Source organism: Hermetia illucens, chromosome 5, assembly GCF_905115235.1.
Source record: "Hermetia illucens chromosome 5, iHerIll2.2.curated.20191125, whole genome shotgun sequence".
In the NCBI taxonomy this organism is placed as follows: Eukaryota; Metazoa; Arthropoda; class Insecta; order Diptera; family Stratiomyidae; genus Hermetia; species Hermetia illucens.
Window position 1 is genome coordinate 91,981,569 of NC_051853.1, and position 18,080 is coordinate 91,999,648.

Genomic DNA, 18,080 nt, shown 5'->3' on the forward strand with positions numbered 1-18,080 from the left:
TTCAAAGCAGATAGGGTAGGATATAAATTGCATGAATCCTCTGCAAAGACAAGAGCCTGCCTAGCGTAATATCAGAAGGGTATACTTCCCAGACATAATCCTTCTCGATAACAACTTGGTCGTCATTTCTCTTCTTTTCATGTCCGGCCGTCGTCTCTCTTCAATTCAACCTTCAAGACTACTGTCTACAGTACTTTTAATATTTTATTGTTTCAGAAGTTGCAGCTCCAGCAATACTATTCTACTTATGGAATAATTCAGGAGCTGACTACTTTCTAATCTGAAGTCAAAATGCATTTTACAGAGAAGCCACCACCGTCTCCATTAATATTATCTCTTGCAGTTTGAAGCGTTCATACTTGGGGAGCAGCGCCTGGGAGATAATGGACCACGAAGGCAAGCAAGACAACAGAGGAGACGATGGAAGCAAGAAGAATACTTGAGGGCAACTCAGTTTGGTCTTTGAAAGACGTGGAGAGTAAAAATCTCAACACACAAAATAAGGAAATGAGAGTTGAATATAATTCGAAAGGTGAAGCTTAACATTCGTTCCGGAACGGCAAAGCATCCTGGTATCGTCCGTTTAGGTTTTTTCTCACATTTTTGATGGTGTTTGAGTTGACTATGCTTTACGTGAAAATCATGATAATGCAATTTTGTGTTAACGTCAGCTAAAACTTTCTCCAGAAGCTACAAAGGTACGCTGGGTGGTTACAATGCAATGCGCTGAAAAGCTCCTGTCTGGAAATGTTTTAAAAGAGAACGACTCCAATTTGCTCCACAATGAATTAAAGATGACTCGATAAATGTATATCCAAAGAGACAAGAGTCTATTTAGGCTACGTAGGAAAAAACTCTCAGGTATTTTTTGCCAGGATCCTTAGAAACTGTCGTGGTAACATATTTATAGGCTCGAGTGTTCCTGCTTGCATTCGACCCCATTGCAGTGCTCCGCCCAGCACAACTCATGAATCTTGTCGTGCACTTTACTACCGAAACCTAGCCATTGTGCTAGAATGCATCTTAGTGATTTAGTTTCGTGCTCGGGCGTTTGAACAACAAAAATCCTCTCCGGAGAATGTTTAACCATGGCAAACAAATAGTGAGGAAAGATGGTGTAGCACGTTTTACCATCGACTGCACAAAGTTTGAGCAATTACCGCAAAACAATTACCAGATTAATTGATTTTACAGCACAAACATGAGTTAGGTGGTTGGAGGCAAGTATGATGATGGTAGTTGTAGGGCAGAACTCATGCAATTAGTACAGTGGACGGGAAATGCTGAATTTGCTACTGTACTCCACTAAGATATATATTCGTGTCCATAGTTCCTACCCTTCCCCGGATTGTCTTCCAAGCTGGCCTCAGTCTTGTTGTCGGAGCGGTGAAACACACAAGAACTAATAGATCCAGATAATTATATTGTAGCAGGGTTGACTGAATATTTGTCCCAAGATAAATTAAGAACACATACAAGGTGAACCGAAACTCACTGGAATTCAAGGGCGCTTTGTTATTCAGGACAAGACCGGAATACATCAAACCTATGGAGACTGATGGTAATTTGCCTTAATGGCTATCAGAAGACGCTACGAAGTTGATTCATTAAATTAAACAGAAAAAGACATAAATATTACAAAGTTAAAGTAATTGGAGTAAATCTGGACTATTGTGGGGTAGTTGAAAGTGCGCTGTATTCTAAATAACATACTCGTTGTCAAAGTCTTGGAGGGTTAACACTTTCTTTATTTATTTTTCACCTGACAAATTTCATAATTTTCCATTTCAAATTAAAATTTTTTTTAAAATTTTAATATAAAATTGTATATCAACTTTTTAGCTCTGGATAAGGATGGAGTTGGGATCTAACCTCCTAAATTTTTCCTGTTTTATTTCATAATCTCCATTGTGTGCTTGTATTTGCAATTAATTGGGCGGTTTCATGTGGAACTTCATTAATGTCCACTGACAATCGAGAGGACTTTCCAAGTATTAAGAAGCTTAAATTGTGGCGTTGCTAATTAGTCAGGAAGTACCTTAACTGCATCCAATAATTTATTTTCTACCAAAGTTGTCTTTCCTCTAGAAGTTACTTAATTGTCTAATTGTGATTTTGCCGTCCTTCTAGGGATTCAATTAGTTGAAATGATTGGATGGTTTTTCTTTTTCGTTAGTATTTTACTTTAATACGTATATACCGATATCTCAGGAACTACTTGTTTTCTCGTAGCACTGGAGAACCATTTGTTCCCTAATGACTCCTGAAATATCGGTATATGCCAATTGAAATAAAATGTTAAGAAAAAAAAAACCGTTCAATTTGAGCTGAATTAAGATGGACTTAGCCTCAAAGACATAGCCGCAATTTAAGGGTTGTCAAAAAGTTTGAAGTTAATTTTCAAAGACCTGAAATTAGTTCTGAATTTAATTTGGAAAATTCCGAATTATACTAGCAAAATATATAATATATATATTCATTTGTTTGTTTGAGAAGATTAGCCGAATTTTTTTTTCAAACTGGCTAATTCTGAACATATGATGATTCACCATAAATTTCAAAAAGGTTAAAACAAGGCTTGATTACATAATATATTTTTATGAATGCAGTTATGGAAACTACTATCTTATCCAATTTTAAATGGGAAGGTGCTAATAAGACTCCAAGTAGCAGGAACAGCAGCAGGAGCTTGTAAGTGTAGATTTAGACAGAAGGGGCTGCTGATGCCAAACGTATCATAGAAAGGCTAGTTGCTCGTAGCTACCCAGAAGTGCTGGCCAGGTAATACAACGGTTGCTAGCCGCAGCGCCCTGTGTTGGAATCAACAGCATGGCCCCCGGAGAACGAAGCGGCAGACTAGCAGCTTTCAGCCTACAAACCAGTACGAGTGTCAGACATACTACTGCTGTCCCGAAACCGTGGACATCTGGGGCCCCTAGGGAAATGAGACCCGACAAGAATGAAATGAAGTTGAATGGAAGTCAACGAAGAAGCGGACTTCCGCTGTGGTTCTGCTTAAAAGCCAGCATCAGATGCCATTCATATTCTGAGTAGATTGCGAGGAATGAGGACGCCGGGAAATGGTGAAATGGTCATCATTAAGGGGAGAACCACATTAGGAGTTTTTCTTAACTTAGCTATACGCTGCAAGAATTTATGGGCGAAATTCGTCTTCCTTCATTTTTTATGAGTGTAGAACCGACCGATTGTAACTATATTTTATTCGTAATTAGAAGTGATAAATGCCTTCATGAATATATCCGAAATGGGATTTTTCAAGCAATTTTTTTTTCAAACCCGTCATCATCCTCCTTTCACAATAATTCAGAAAGTAATAAAACGATCGATCGATTATGAAATATGGAGGTATAATTCTTTATAAAATTGCCAAGAATGCGAACTAAAATTGTGGCAATATCATATTTTTAAGGGTATTTTTTTCTCATTAATGTAAAGTGTAAAATGTAATGTCAAGTGTAAAGTGTAAAAAATTTTTTTTGCAACAGCTGCCAAATTTTTGATTTGAATTATTTTCACCTGCATTGGTTCATATTTATATTCTTAGAAAATAAGTTAATAATGTAACATCAAAAGATTTTTGGCTTCAGATGAAAATCGGAGCCGCTATAGGTCCCGCATTTGGAGAACTCTTGTTACGACCTTCATCGAAATAATGCCGCACAACTTTTTTATTTTTGGCTTATATTTTTCAAAAAAGTTCCCAAAAGTTCTTCGCAAGATGAGTAATATAATATCCAAATTTTATTGAACTTCAATTAATTTTTCCCACTAAAAATCTCCAAAAAGTATGTGAAAAAGAGGCTTTAACAATCGCCTGGTTTTTAAGCCATTGTTAATGAATATAATAAATGCAGGCTAATGGATGGCAATACTGAAAGGTATTGGCGAGTGTTGACATAAGCTGACCATCGAGTACCTCTTGAACCATATTTTCCCACGATTGTCCGTAGGTATGCGAGAACCATTTCCTTCTTTAGAGATTTTCTTAGTTGATGCGTTGCTAACATCAGCGGAGCCTGAGAAAAAGCTCAAGATTATCACGTATGACGAGATTCCTAGGAGACCTCCACCCTGGAAACCCCAGAATCCCCATGGACATGGAAGGGGATGAGGATCCATAGATAAGCAGCCAACTTATCATATTTTGAGTAAGTGGAGAGTGTGCCATGGCATTGGAAAAGGCGGGTTACAGAGTGCGGTTCGGAATCAGATACGCAAAGTTCAAAGTATTCCACTCCTCGAAAGTGGACGGCAACTTGGACCGGGTCGACGCCGTCAGCGAGCTTTTAGAGGAAATAAAGATTGATGTGCAATGGGACCGATGATCACCTAAGTACGCATACCATATCATGCTTGAAGTGCGCCTCAGCTTGCCCACTGATCTTTCTCTAGAATCGCACCTAAGTTTCAGCGTGGTCAAGCTGGAGCAGCTGGGGATCATGTGTCTCCTCATCATATTAAGCTAGTTTCACTGGATGAGTTATGAAAGTTGACGTTTACTATCTATAATAATTGAGGAAAGTCAACTTGTGGCGCGGCAGGATCTGCACCATTCGAAATTTATTTCGAATGTTGCAGATGCGGACGGGTAGATGGCGCGGAACTCTCCACTCACTCATTTTAGAACGCACCAAGGGAGTGGAGAATTAGCGGTGGAAAAGTGCCGTTGGTTGGGACAGTAAGGACCGCATGGAAATAAGTCGGTCTCTTCTGTTTCCAACCGTGGCAACGAACACTCGCGAGTAGTTTTGGACATTTTAAGCCGCCTTAGCCCAACTAACGAAGTTAAAGAATTCTTAGCCCAACTAAAGAAGTTAAAGAATTCTTAGCCCAACTAAAGTGCGAAATAAATTATAATTTATTAATAATAGTATACACTATCCTCGAATTTATTTTCTTTGACTCAACTGTGTTTCAGTTACTATTATTAACTTCGCATCGTACATCAACTACGAAAGTAGTGCAGCCGGTTAAAAACTTGTAGGCAGGACAGTTTCAACATAAATGAAGGAAGAGGAGGACAATTTTTCTGTCTATAAAAACTTATTGATGTGTAGCAGAGGCACCGCCCTTCTTCTTCTCCAGCTAAGGAAATTTTTACGGTTTGGAGGATATTGCTCCGCTAAATTACAATGGAATTTCCAGGGTATAGGATTGTAGAGTTTCGGACTAGAGATCTTTATCAGTTCACAGCTGGTCAAGTTATCGGATCAAATTTCGTGGTGTGCGCAATGGTAACACCTATAGGATAAACGAATTAGAGCCACAGATTGGGGCTCTAGAGACGAAATTTGAAATTACCTTTAGAAGCTCGAATACAGCAAGAGGGCACCGAGGTGGAACGAACATCCTTTCAATTTCAATAAGCTGACCAGGCTGCTACAGGGATACTTAAATACAGGCAGCCAGACAAGAACTATCTGAAGGTATAAATCAGAACTGCCTGTTTGCAGTACTGTTAGAGCATCGAAAATATTAGTTAGTTCTGGCGGGAACTTGGAGCTGCTAGATCAGAGCTATAGAGACCGCTTTTCACGAGGAAATTAATACGGTTGAGTGGTCATTACAGTGCCGTCCTATCATATCGGCAAGATTATGGAAGATCCTTAAAAAGGTGCACATGTGCCTTGATGGGTACCGTTAATAAATTAGCAATCGAGGGATTTCTTGCTGCTATTCGCATGAAAGATGAAAAGTATACTGGATAACATGTGGTGACCCACAAGAGTCCATCCTGGACCCATTCTAGTGGGTAATTATGTATAGCAGGATACTGATAATAGATTTTCCTACTGATAAGGGCACCATTGGTTTCGTGGACCATATTGGACTGACAGTTTTTTAAGTCTCTTCGAAGAGATAGAGCTTCGCAGGAGGAGCAATTCGTGATAATAAGCTTGAAGTAGTACATACTTATTTAAGACATTTGAGCAGAAACATATCTACTTACAATTTGTGTTCAAGCAGTGTTCAGGGGTAACGTTTGACCAGAAGGTAAATTTCAAAATACATCTGAAGTAGGACTCCCCGCCTCCCTGATTCAAGTGTGGGCAACTAAAGTGGAGAGGAAAATACATAGAGCGAAAATAGAAACTGGTTATGACAAAAGGGCAGTCTGAAAATATTACTTTTAACGAACAATATCTGATGAAGAGGCAGGGGTGATTGCAGAGCTGAGCCCAATTAAAATTCTGATGAAAGGACTCAATATAATGGAACCTATGCCAATGGAGAATTTTCTTCTCGCTGACGGCAATTCGCACGAAATGAAGTTATTTATGAATAGCAGGATGTGTGGAACGAATCAGGAAAAAGATATTGGACATAAAAAAATCACATAGGATATTCTGAGATGAGTCGAAGTATACCGATAAATAAAGCAGAATGATGCAAATTGAAGGCTGAATCTTGCTTTAAACCCTTGCAGAGGTAAATATCGTACTAGCCAATGTTGGATGGATGGTCACTTTCAAAGGTAGTGAGGTAGCGTTGATCGTTAACCCGACAAACCTCATTATTTCGTTGATGAGAGAGCCGATCTCCCTAAATAAAAAAAATAGGATGGATGGCTAGTCCTCCAACACACCTTATAGGAGGAAACATTTCTGGCGGCTCTAGAAGTAGGTCACGACCAGAAGGGTACACCGATTGAAAGGTCCGCTTTTGCGAGTATATAAGGCATATGACTTCACAATGCCATGACTGCGTCCATATCACAACAGGAAACCAAACTAGTTTTTGAACCAGGAAACGTTGGAGATCCCCTTTTCGAAAGCGTGGAGACTGTGTTAAGGGGTAAGATGGAGGGGGAACACCAGGAGATGGAGAAGAATACCAGCATCCCAAAGGCAATTGTAGCTTAAGGCTAGTACGAATCTGTGGGTACTGCTTATTAAATTGTAACGAACAAGGCAATAATGTTATGGGGCACTTGGCTCTAGGCTTTAAAGCGTCTTAAATCATTTCATTTCTAGATCGCAACCGTACAATAGGAGGCAATGGGGCTGTTAAGATATGATTACCCTGAATTGATTCACATTATAGTTGAGTGGACCGGTACTGGATATTCAGTTACAATACACATCCCCCAAATGTCACCAGTGAATTTTGGTCTTCCGTTACGCCAGCTCAATGTTGCAAATAATTATAACTTTTTTCCGCAGAAGCAGCAGAGTGCAATGTCTATTGGAATTCTAGTGTTACCCAGGAGAAATGAGGACGTATTGTAGATGTCCAGAACAAAGACCTCCAATTGACTGCTAATGTTAAGAGCGAGTGACTCAAAAGCAGATGTGAATTATGTATGGTGGAAGCGGTGTTTCCTTCTATAATGTTTCGTCCAAAAACCACATGTCGTATCATCTTTACATCGCCCAAACTGTCTCTTAGACAACATGGGGAAGATGTCGGAAAGGGTAATATATAATAGGCAGTCTCCCTTCATTGAGTTAGTAGGCAGCCTACTGGTAGTATTAGTTCAATGATCGATGCGATAGCTGTGGTTGTGGATCTCTCTTTAGAGGCGATGGTCGTTGGTGAGTGCTATACGTTGTTGGCGCTGTATATTTGGCGTGTTTTAATTCCAGCATCTGCAGTTGTGGGGCAAACTGGGTACCTCTAGTCACTCAGCTCGATTAATCGAGAGGTTGCTTTTGGACAGGCTACTCTGCAATCGCAGGTATATCGTAAGGTCCTGTGGAACATTATCTATGAAAGAGACCTTGTCCTGGAGGTACCAAAGTAATGGTAATTGGGTTTGCAGATGACTTGGCGTTCACTGTAGTTGCGATGGGAATATTGGACAATGATGTGAGACGACCAATCGAAAAGACAATGTGCAGCGCTTATAGGACAGCGTCGCGTAATGGAATGTGTGACATTGCAGAAATGCTTCTTTTTTATCTTCAGTGAACGAGGCGCACTGAGCATTTCCGGAAACCCACCCAAAAGGAATTGTATGGGAGAAGGCGACAACAGTGGGCTGTTGGATTCGTCACCGATTCTTATGAGAGGGGTTCAATACTTGACGCAGTTCCTTACGCGACCCGGTACTTATAGAAAAGTATTTGAATCGCTTGAAATTGGACGAGTCTCTCAGCTGTTCGGAATACGTCTGAGAGTTTGAAGCACTTTATGTTCCATTGTCCGAACTTTATGGATGAAAGAACCAGGTTGAAAGATGGCTTCAATGTGATAATGGAACCTCGTAATCTTGGGATAGAGATGCTGAAATTAGAGGCAAATTGAAGCGCGGTAAACGCAACAATAGATACAAAAGAAGCTCTAGGCTCTGAATCGAGTTCATAAAGTGTGACAGTTGCATTGGTTGGTTTATACTAGAATTCTCTTCGCGAAGTAATACTTTGCGATGGTCCCACAACTGCAATCTGGTTTAGTAACGTTTTTAAAGATTTATACTTTCAGCCATGAAAAAACCTAACTTCTTCTTTTTTCAGCCTTTGTCCGGTTCACAAGCAGGGTCGGCTCATCGTGATCGGTTTCGCCATTTAGTTCTATCATATTACTGAAGAACTCCGCCTCAGTTATCATATTTTAAAAGTTAGCTAATCTAAAATAGCCAGAATTCCATACAACTTAAACTTAACTTAAATTAGTGGCGATTCTTTTTTGATATGCAAATGAACAACTGTTAGTGCTCTTGGCTGATTGATTAATTAATTCTGCTTCTAGGACGAGTAGTACATTTATTTGATAAGGTGCACGCGCAACATTCATTTTTGGTTATTAAAATAATGTTCAGGTTTCATATAAAGCGTAGCGAGAAAAATCTTCTTATTTTCTGCAAAAGTTGGGCATTTTTCTGTCTGAGCAAAATATGATGAAGTCCATAATCATAAAAATGGATTAATTTCGATTTATTATGCCAAAAATACAATACAATATTTGCCTTGTCGGATTGTATTTCAGTTTACCATTACATCATACCACTATCCAAATATTAATCACTTACCTGTGTTTCCGCAAATATTACGCGCTTTCCAGGCATCGCACCAACACCGTTTGGCATCCAAGTACTGATAAGCTGCGGTTTAAGGATTTCATGATTATGGTCCATGCAAATTTCTCCAGTAATCAACGACTCATCCGGGAAACGATAGGAGATTGTGTTCAGGAAAGTTAATGCTGGATTCTTTGGTGGTATTCTGAAAGAGACATTTATAATAAATGTAAATTTGACTAACAATGGAGAATTGTGAGGGAATTTACTTTATTTGTGCTCTCATTTGTTCATCTTCGTCACTGAGTTGCATCTGAACAGGTGGAAGGACAACTATTCGATTCCAGGGTACGAAGACGGTACGAGTTAATGGCCGGAATGGTGACCGTTGGAACTGTAACGTAACAGCTCCACCTCCGTTGACTAAAACATCGAACCTGTAAGGAAATTAGAATGCATTAATTTCAAGAAGATGCTTTATGAAGTAAGGGTGGAAATTCCCCCAAAAAATAGTTTTCTGTTCTTAGATAATAATTACCGTTCATCTGTATTTATGCACTTTCTCTATTTGGAACACAGATTTTAAAAGAAAAGAATATGTCGCGTAGTCCTACCCCGCAATGGTCAGACACATTTCCCAATCAATTATCTGAGAATTCAAAGTGAACTCCGAAATCATGGTTTACATGGTCGTCTCTTAAATATTTGATTATGTTAATTGCAGTATAATGTGTACAACCATTACTTTTCATTACAATCAGAACGTTATAATTAAAATGTACATTGCATAATTTAATGCTGAGGCTAAAATCCTCCATTTAAATGACTTGCACACTACGCCTTTTGTGTTCCCACTATTATATAAAATACACAATTAACAAAAGCATCAATTTCGCATTAAAATAAATTAGGTATTTTGCGAGAGAGCAGGTACGACGAAATCCAATTTCAGTGAACAGTGGCAATAATAGGCATTTCTGCTGTCCCAGTCAAAAAGTATCAATTTACACCAATAAATAAATTTGCTAATCGCTAATGATAGTATCGGATGCAGTGCACATTGATGAATTTTTAATGTCAACCATCATAGAGTGAACTCTGAGGAGCGTGGAGGATACTGTTGGTGGAATCATCATGAATCCGTATCAAATCAAAGTTCTACTCTCTTTCAAGGGAGATGTGGCAGCAATGAAGCGCTACCTGATCGAATTTCCATGAATGGTGCTCTTCATTTGCCTAATTTTACTACCCCCGTACCAAAGAACGGTGTGTATCGTTCTCTATTTGTTGCCTTTGTATTGAGAAAATAGACAAAACTTCTATTAAAAGTTATGATCATATATTTTACGCCATTTATCGATTTTAATTAAGATAAAACCAAAAAGTGGGTGGCGTAAAGTTGGAACGTTTTGTTCAGTTCATGTTCACTTACTCCCACTATCTTTCAGGAAAAGACGGAACGGGCGACCAGTGGGGTGTTGCGACATTTTCGTTGACAAGGAATTTTACGTGTGAGTTAAGTGGACGATTGGGTGAGGAGGGTGGTCTGTAAAAATCGTCCGGCGTTCGTTTTCCAATTTTCCTTCGACACTCATCTTTTGTTTGTTTTTACATCGGCCAATTTTTCGTCCCTACGTACTTACTACATTCCTCGATTGCGACCCCATCGTTCAATCGTCTGTCACTGAACTTACTATATGGTGGAAATGATTTTACCCTTCCGTTACTTGGGGTACGATTGTTGTTTTGTAAATGTACACTTTTCCACCAGAGATAATAGGGAAAATGCGTTCAACATGTTCTTGAGAAGTGCTCTCAAAAGAGAGCAGATAAAATGGGGGAGTGAAACGATCAAAATCGAATGGACAGAAGAAAATGGTTCGAAATGGGGGGATGCTGTCGGCAACGCTGGAGCTATATTTTTCCTTTGTTGATTTTATAGCTGCTATGAGGCTATAGGCTTGTAGATGTGTTGGCGCATCTTAGCGCTACAGTTGTCCACTCGATGCTATTCCTCATTCCTTTTCCATCCCCTCGAGAAATATATCCCCAAAAAGTTTCGTTATAATTAAATAGCTTTCAAGGGGGTGGGAGATGAAAATTAATTTCACTTTACTGAAGAAAATCAATTAAACTACCCTGTCATCGATTCTGGCACAACGTCTGTTCGTCTGTCTGTCCGACATCGGTGACGACGACGTTGTAATCACAAAGGCTCGTTTCGAGCAAAAGGCGCTTACGTATAGTTAAAGCTCACCTTTAATCCTTAATATTTGGTTCGTTGATTATGTTACGCTTCCGGCGATGTTTACTGTGCATGTATGTATTTTTTTTTCGAAACATGCGATATGTTTGAGTGGGATATTTTTTCTTCTTCTTGTGTGGGGTTTGGTGGTGGGAGAATTTTGTGTGTGAATCATTCCTCCAGAATTCTTCCCCTCATTGTTGGTTAAAGAAGCATTTCGATTATTTCGTGCATTCCTCGAACGTTTAATACTTTAAGAAATAGAAAATAATTGGAGGTAATCTATCTTTACCATAATTGCCATGATTTTGCCAGTTATAACCCAGGAAATTGACCTATCTGATTTTCAAGCCCCTTTTTAAAACAAACCTCTATTAAAACCCTGTTTGCCTGTCTGTTTGACTGTTTGTCGGTCATTCTCAGTTTACTAGAAAACGGTTAAACCATTTATCACGACATTTCATGAAAATATGCGGTCTGTGAAACCTATTTCATGCAGTGAGTGGTACAATTTTTTGATGAGTTTAAGGAGAGGGAGGAGGGTTTTCACCTGTGAAAGGGGAGTGTAAACAGTTTTTATCTTTAGCTTCTCACTTTTGATATCAGTTGGAACATCGGGAGGTAAGAACTTAAAATGTGTGGAATGTGTAAAGCGAAATAGGTCTCGTTCGTAAAATTCAAAGTAAAAATGTGCAAAAATCAATATGTTACACGAAATCTTTGCCTCAAAATACATGTAAATATGTAGATCCTATTCTGATATCTTCTTGTGAAAAGCTAATAATAGTAATTTACTGTATTAAATTATTTTATAGCTTACCCTAGAAAAACAAAATTTTGCATTAATAGAGGTCATGTTATAAGGCACGATATTAGCAAATTCTGTCGAAATCCGATTATTATTATTAGCAAAGCTGTCAGTATGTCAATATTATCTTTTCGGGTGAATTTATTGCAGCCTAAACTCTCATAGAATGTCAGTATGTAAGAAATAAAAGTGCATAATCTGTCCCTATTATTATTAAGCGGTGTCATAACATCATTATGCAACAAAAAGAACGTAGCGTATATGACATTACACCCGGTTATATTACGTTACCAATCACTGAAACAACCTGGTCAATTGAAAATTGGCTCAATGAGTGAAATAGTGATCGTTCAATCAACAATGTTAAGTGCTGCTGAATGTAATTAGTACCTGGTCTCCCGGTACAAGTTTTATTTACATTTTATTCTATTTTTTGCCGAATTATAAAAATTCTAATGCTGTGAGCAAGCAGCTACTACAAAGAAATAAAAAGTGTACCGTGTGGAAGTTAAATGTATATTCCAGATGGATTAAAAAGCGCATGTTTGATGAAAATCTATAAAATGTGTGTCTTATTGTACTGAGTGATAAGAATCATCTAGATAGAAAATAATGGGAGGCGGAATAAATAACAGACGATTTACAAGAAATGGCGTTTTTTTGTAGAAATGTTAACACTAAAATATCATATTATTTTACTGACAAGCCAAGCTGCAAAATTTTATATTATAATGTACAGAAATTTTTTTTAATCATCCAAATATGAAAAATTGTTGTCCCTACGAAGCAGCATTTGCAGGAAATTTTGCTGTACTGTACAAATGGAAAAAAAGTGCCGCTAAAAGTTACTGATTTTTTATTGAAGGTGGAAATTATTTAGCCGTGGTAATTTTGACGTTTCCGATTAATCATGCCCTGGCGCACCAACAAAGTTTGATGACAAAGAACTGGAAGCGTTACTGCAATTAGATCCGTGCCAAACCTGGCAGGAATTATTAGAGGCGTGAAATTTTGATACAACGACGGTTAAGAACGCGAATTTATTAAAAAAAGAAGGAAATTCGACATCGCGCCAGTTAACCAAAAGTCAGCAAAAAGCCTTGTGAACTGCTTCTTGAAAGACACAAAAAGAAGTTAACTTTGAATCGAATAATTACGGGTGGTGAAAAGAGGGTTTACTATGGCAATCCTAAGAGAAAAAAAGCAAGAGCGAAGCGAAGTCAACACCAAAACCAGACTCTCCCAGTAAGAAGCTTATGTTGGGTATCTAGTGGGAGTAGCAACGTGCGGTGTATTACGAGTTGCTGTGACAGCTGAACGTTGGGGTGGGGGTGAATTGGGGTCGACTCGTAGATCGCTTCACAAAATCAGGAATTCTTTCAAAGAGGGATCCATCTTTTACCCAAAAGATGGCAAAACGTCATCGATGCAGATGGAAAATATTTTACTTAATTTCAGCTGCAAATGCTTTTTAAATAAAATTATATTTGAATGCCTGAAAAGGTCTGTTATTTATTCCGTCTTCCAAAATATAGTTTCTACGAATCTGCAGGAGTTTTCAGTGATGCACAGACTGGTTTGACTATGGAATGGTAGGTTGTGGTTGTTATTTTTTATATTGCGACTTTTAATTTACATAGTCATTCCAGGTTCCAGTCCAACCATAGTTTGGCCGATAGCTCATGAGTTAGGCATGGTCAGATGGTACTTATTGAATTGAGTTTGTCTATTGTTAGTTGAATGGGGTTGATACCTTTGAGATGTATAACATGCTCAGAATTGCCCTCATAATTTGTGCTCTCTTTGAATCGTTGCTTTATTTGGTTTTTTAGCAAACCGCGTCCCGACAAATGGATTTTAAAATGCATAAACGAATGAAGAAACAACGATTTTTGTTGATAAGTCCAACTTATTGTTGTGGTGTAGTAGAATGGATCGCTTCCTCAGAGTGAATGTAATTTCCTGAGTTTTCTGTTAGTCAATTTTCGTTCGCCATTTCTTCGACCAGTTTAAGATTTTGTTGGCACGTTTTTATAACTTTCGTCGTGCGGTATTGATCTGGGCATAGCGACAAGATCACGAACAAAAGTTGAAGTAAAGGTTGTGGTACGGTGTGGTAGGTTTGAAGTTTAGAAGATTTCTTGGTGTTGATGTTTTTTAGCTTCTCAGTGGGAGAGGAGCGTGTGAATCGCAAGGGGAGGGGACAAGAAGCTGCTGGGGAGGAATAAACATCTGCAAGTTTGTAGAGTCTGAATACATAGGAAAGGTGAAGAGCAGAATCTCCGGCTTCGTCCTCGTTACTTATTACCTAGTTGCTAGGCGGGTTTCTAATGAGCGTTTGCTGTTGCTTTTTCCATTGGTTAGTTGGGTCATTAAGGGTGTTTTTGCGTTCGTGCCTTTCCTTTTCTTTTTGATTTTAGGAGAGAAATGGTTCACCGTATCTACTGTATACCTTTATAGTTGAGTTTAGGTTTGTGTCTTTTCAATCCAAAAATGGCTTTAAAAACTCTTACTCGTTGTTGCTTCGGGGACTAGTGACATCTTCCTATAATTTACCAACCTGAGCAGCTTGTGACTCGCACTAATCGACAAGTCCCTCATCCATTCTAAGATTTTCTAGCTATTCGTTGTGGGTTCTACTTTATTTTCAAATAGGTTTCGGAAATTTTTAGGGAAAGATCAGCCCATTGGAGCTTTCGAAACCTGTTATAGCTTTTGATTTCTCGAATCCGAGCTGCAGTTTTCATTGATATCTTTATTTCGATGCATTTTGTAACACTAGGAATTTCTTAGGAATTTTTTTGAATCCTTCTCTAATACTGAATACTATCTTATCTTTACTTGAATAGATGTTGAAACGGGATGAAGCCCTGGATTCTCATCTATGCATAACACTGTATGAAATTAGATACTTTTCAAAAGGCGTAACCATAATTGGTTTCGGAGCTGGTATGGCATAGCACATTAAAGAGCTTGAAGTCTTTGCAAACGAGGCAGCTTTAAAAGTCTAGATTATATTTGGGTCACGTTGGGTGCGGAAGTTCTGATTACAGATTCAAATTGGCGGGCAAACCACATATTTCTTACCGATCCAAGTGACTAGGAGATACGACCGACTAGAAAGTAAATTTCCAGTCACATTTTGAGAGAGTTGGCAAAAACATTTGGAGCGAGTAAGTTGCTTGCGAGAACGTTATCAAATGTACATACGTGGCCCAAAGCAACGCTATCGTCTTTTTCTTTCAAGGTTTTTTAGTTGTTACTTTTTTTAGCTCTCTACCGACCAAATGCATTACAAACACCTTATGCTCGCTCAACAATATTTGACGAAGTAGTATGTGTGATAGCAATCATGCCCCCATCAACTATAATTTTGTCAGTAATAGTATTTTTTTGTTAAGATTGAAAGTTTAACTCTAAGGCAATTGGCATTAAATTTACCAAATATAAATAGTCAGACAAGCATTTAATGGGTTGCATCAATATTTTGTCTTAAAAAAAACCCTAAAAATAGGATTAAAAAATGTTAGAGAGGTAGATACATTGACCTTGGCTAGAAATCGCGGGTTAATAGGAAATGACCGATGGATCGAGAAAATTGGAAAGGATTACCTCAAGAGGTCAAATGACTCGTATCAGAGTGCCAGTCGAAGGCTGATCCTTGGGAACTGCATACTTTCACAAACAGAACGCGACCTGCGTAGAAATTGGTGAGACATCATGAGTAAGCATGCCGCTTTCTGTGAACAGGTGGTTGGAAGCGCGGTTATCATTCCGTATGATTAAGCAAGCTTACGCAAATACTGCTATGAGCAACTCAACAGTCTTTGAATGGCACAAGTTGTTCTGGGAGAAGATGGAGCTCGTCGAAGAAGACGAACGTGCTGGCTGTCCGTCAACATCATTGGTTTGCGACATAATTGAAAGAAGTTCTGAACTATGGTCGTCAGTTGTCAATTCGTCCGATTAGTGAGGATTTGAGCTTTTCCGATGGCACCGCTCATTGTAGTATCATTAGAAAATTTGGAAATGAGGAAAGCATTCCATGAGTTGTTAATGATGATTAAAAAGCGAATCGTTTACAACATTAAACAGACCAAAATATCTGTTGAGAAAACCCAAATTTTCGCCTCTACGAGGTTGTCGGAGATCAAACCTGATGCTAGTGTGATTCGACAACGAAACGCCAAACTCAGAATGTCATATAATCAGCACTTTCTGCCCAGATGAGTAACTATAAAATGAAAACCTTGCTTTCCGCCTTTTTTTTATCATCGTGGTGTGAAGCAGAAGGAGTTTTAACCTCTTAGTCAAGCAGTGAATGCACAGTTTTACGCGAAAATGCGTAGTCAGTTGCAGAAATGGACCAACCATGTGGGATCACACATTGCTAGTTTGTGGAAGCTCCGTAACGACGCGTCCTGCTAGACCACTATGTTCATGCGGGAGCTGCTGCCTCCGTAGGGTTTTGCTACGTTCCTTCATCCCCGAAGACATTGCTCGATTTAGATTTTTTTCTCCTCCCTCGTCTGAAACGAGCGTAAAGAGACAGTGATCCGACTTTATAGAAGAGTCGAAGCTCCTGTAACAAGCACTTCTCACTACATTCTGGTAAATAACCACCTGAAGGCGTTACAGTTTGTTGCGGCCATAGACCCCAATATGGAGCATAGTGCGTCAACAACAACTATACGCTTCTGATGTCGATTGCTGGCAACGTGTTCCAGTCCTTTTTACGATTTTCCGAGAACCTTGCACTCCTCCTCCACTGATCTATGTCACGTTATTCTAGGATGACCAACTCACCGAGTATCATCTCCATCTCGTTGGATAGTGGGTTCCATTGCATGACATAATCATCAATGAAGTTTCTTCTCAATGCATAACCTATGCACTATTACTTCTGTCTTCTTATTACCAAGTACTTGCCCCTTACGCCAAGGAAGCTTTTCGATTGTTATTGTCTCAAGCCAGAATACTCCGATGACATGACGTAGATACGAAATAATGAAAGCTTTAGGCGTCCGAGTATGTCGGATGTCACGATATAGAGTGGCCATTCCATGGATCAATGTACCTCAAACGATTTGTGCTATCCACCATTAAATTTTCTACCATCGTCAAGAGGACACCATCTTCAGCAGCCCAAAGAGAACATTGACCCCGAACGACCTCAACTTCATGTTGGTGTTGAAAGAGTTGCATTTCCTGGTTTTTAACAAAATAGCGAAAGCCAAATAAGACTGTTAAAGTTCGCTGTCTCCGTGGGCAGAAGCAACGTTATCTAGATATACAAATTTTCGATGTGCTGCCTATTAATGTAAACAGGAAGACTCCGACGATGCTCAGACTGAGAATCTTGGTTTTGTTGCTATTTATCTTCAGCCCCGACTCTATCTGGCTCTATTTTCAAATTCAGAGCCATTTCGTTAAGGTCCATGACTTAGTGGAAGAGCAAGCAGTTATCGTTAGCGTAGTAAGTTACATACTCTTCGGAAAAAAAGTTCTTTTCGAGCAATTCACTCCAAGATATGTCCACTGTGAATATTACCTATCGACATGTTCTTCTTTGTATGTCTTCTGTTAAAGGTTTTTTTTTGTAAAATAAAACCTTACGCGTCTGATTGTCTGTCGCACCTATTATATCAGAAGCGGTTACCCCTATTGATGCGAAATTTGCTAGAAAGCTCGGAACTGTAAATCCCCTGGCATGCAATGAATAACATAGTTACACTTTCAGTTAAGTTAAGTGCCCCATACATGCAAAAGGGGGTATCAAAGTTGTTTTCATCGAATATAGTCATATGCGTTTAAGTTAAAAGTTTGGATAAATACTTTCCAAAGCTAGCATGAGTTCTACCGTTTTCTGCAAAAGAAGGAGCGTGGAGGCTGGAAAGTGATCATTTCTTTCACGGAGCCATTCTTAGAAACCATTCAATTCAAAAATCTGAAAAAAGTCAGGAGGCTAGCATTATACGGTGCCTAGACTTCAAAATACACTCCATACCGTTGTCGTTGCCGTTAATAGTAGTATATTAACATGTAAG

General features: G+C 38.9%; 1 protein-coding gene across 3 annotated transcripts in view; it reads right to left on the reverse strand.

Annotated features, from left to right (window-relative positions):
* Nucleotides 1-18,080, reverse strand: part of LOC119656739 (teneurin-a) — a 769,843-nt gene that overhangs the window by 37,111 nt on the left and 714,652 nt on the right. For all 3 annotated transcript variants that reach the window (XM_038063287.1, XM_038063286.1, XM_038063288.1), the window contains 2 exons: nucleotides 9,250-9,417; nucleotides 8,993-9,185 (listed from right to left, as the gene is read on the reverse strand). In XM_038063287.1, coding sequence (XP_037919215.1) covers nucleotides 8,993-9,185; nucleotides 9,250-9,417 — 361 coding nt within the window. The remainder of the gene's footprint in view (nucleotides 1-8,992; nucleotides 9,186-9,249; nucleotides 9,418-18,080) is intronic.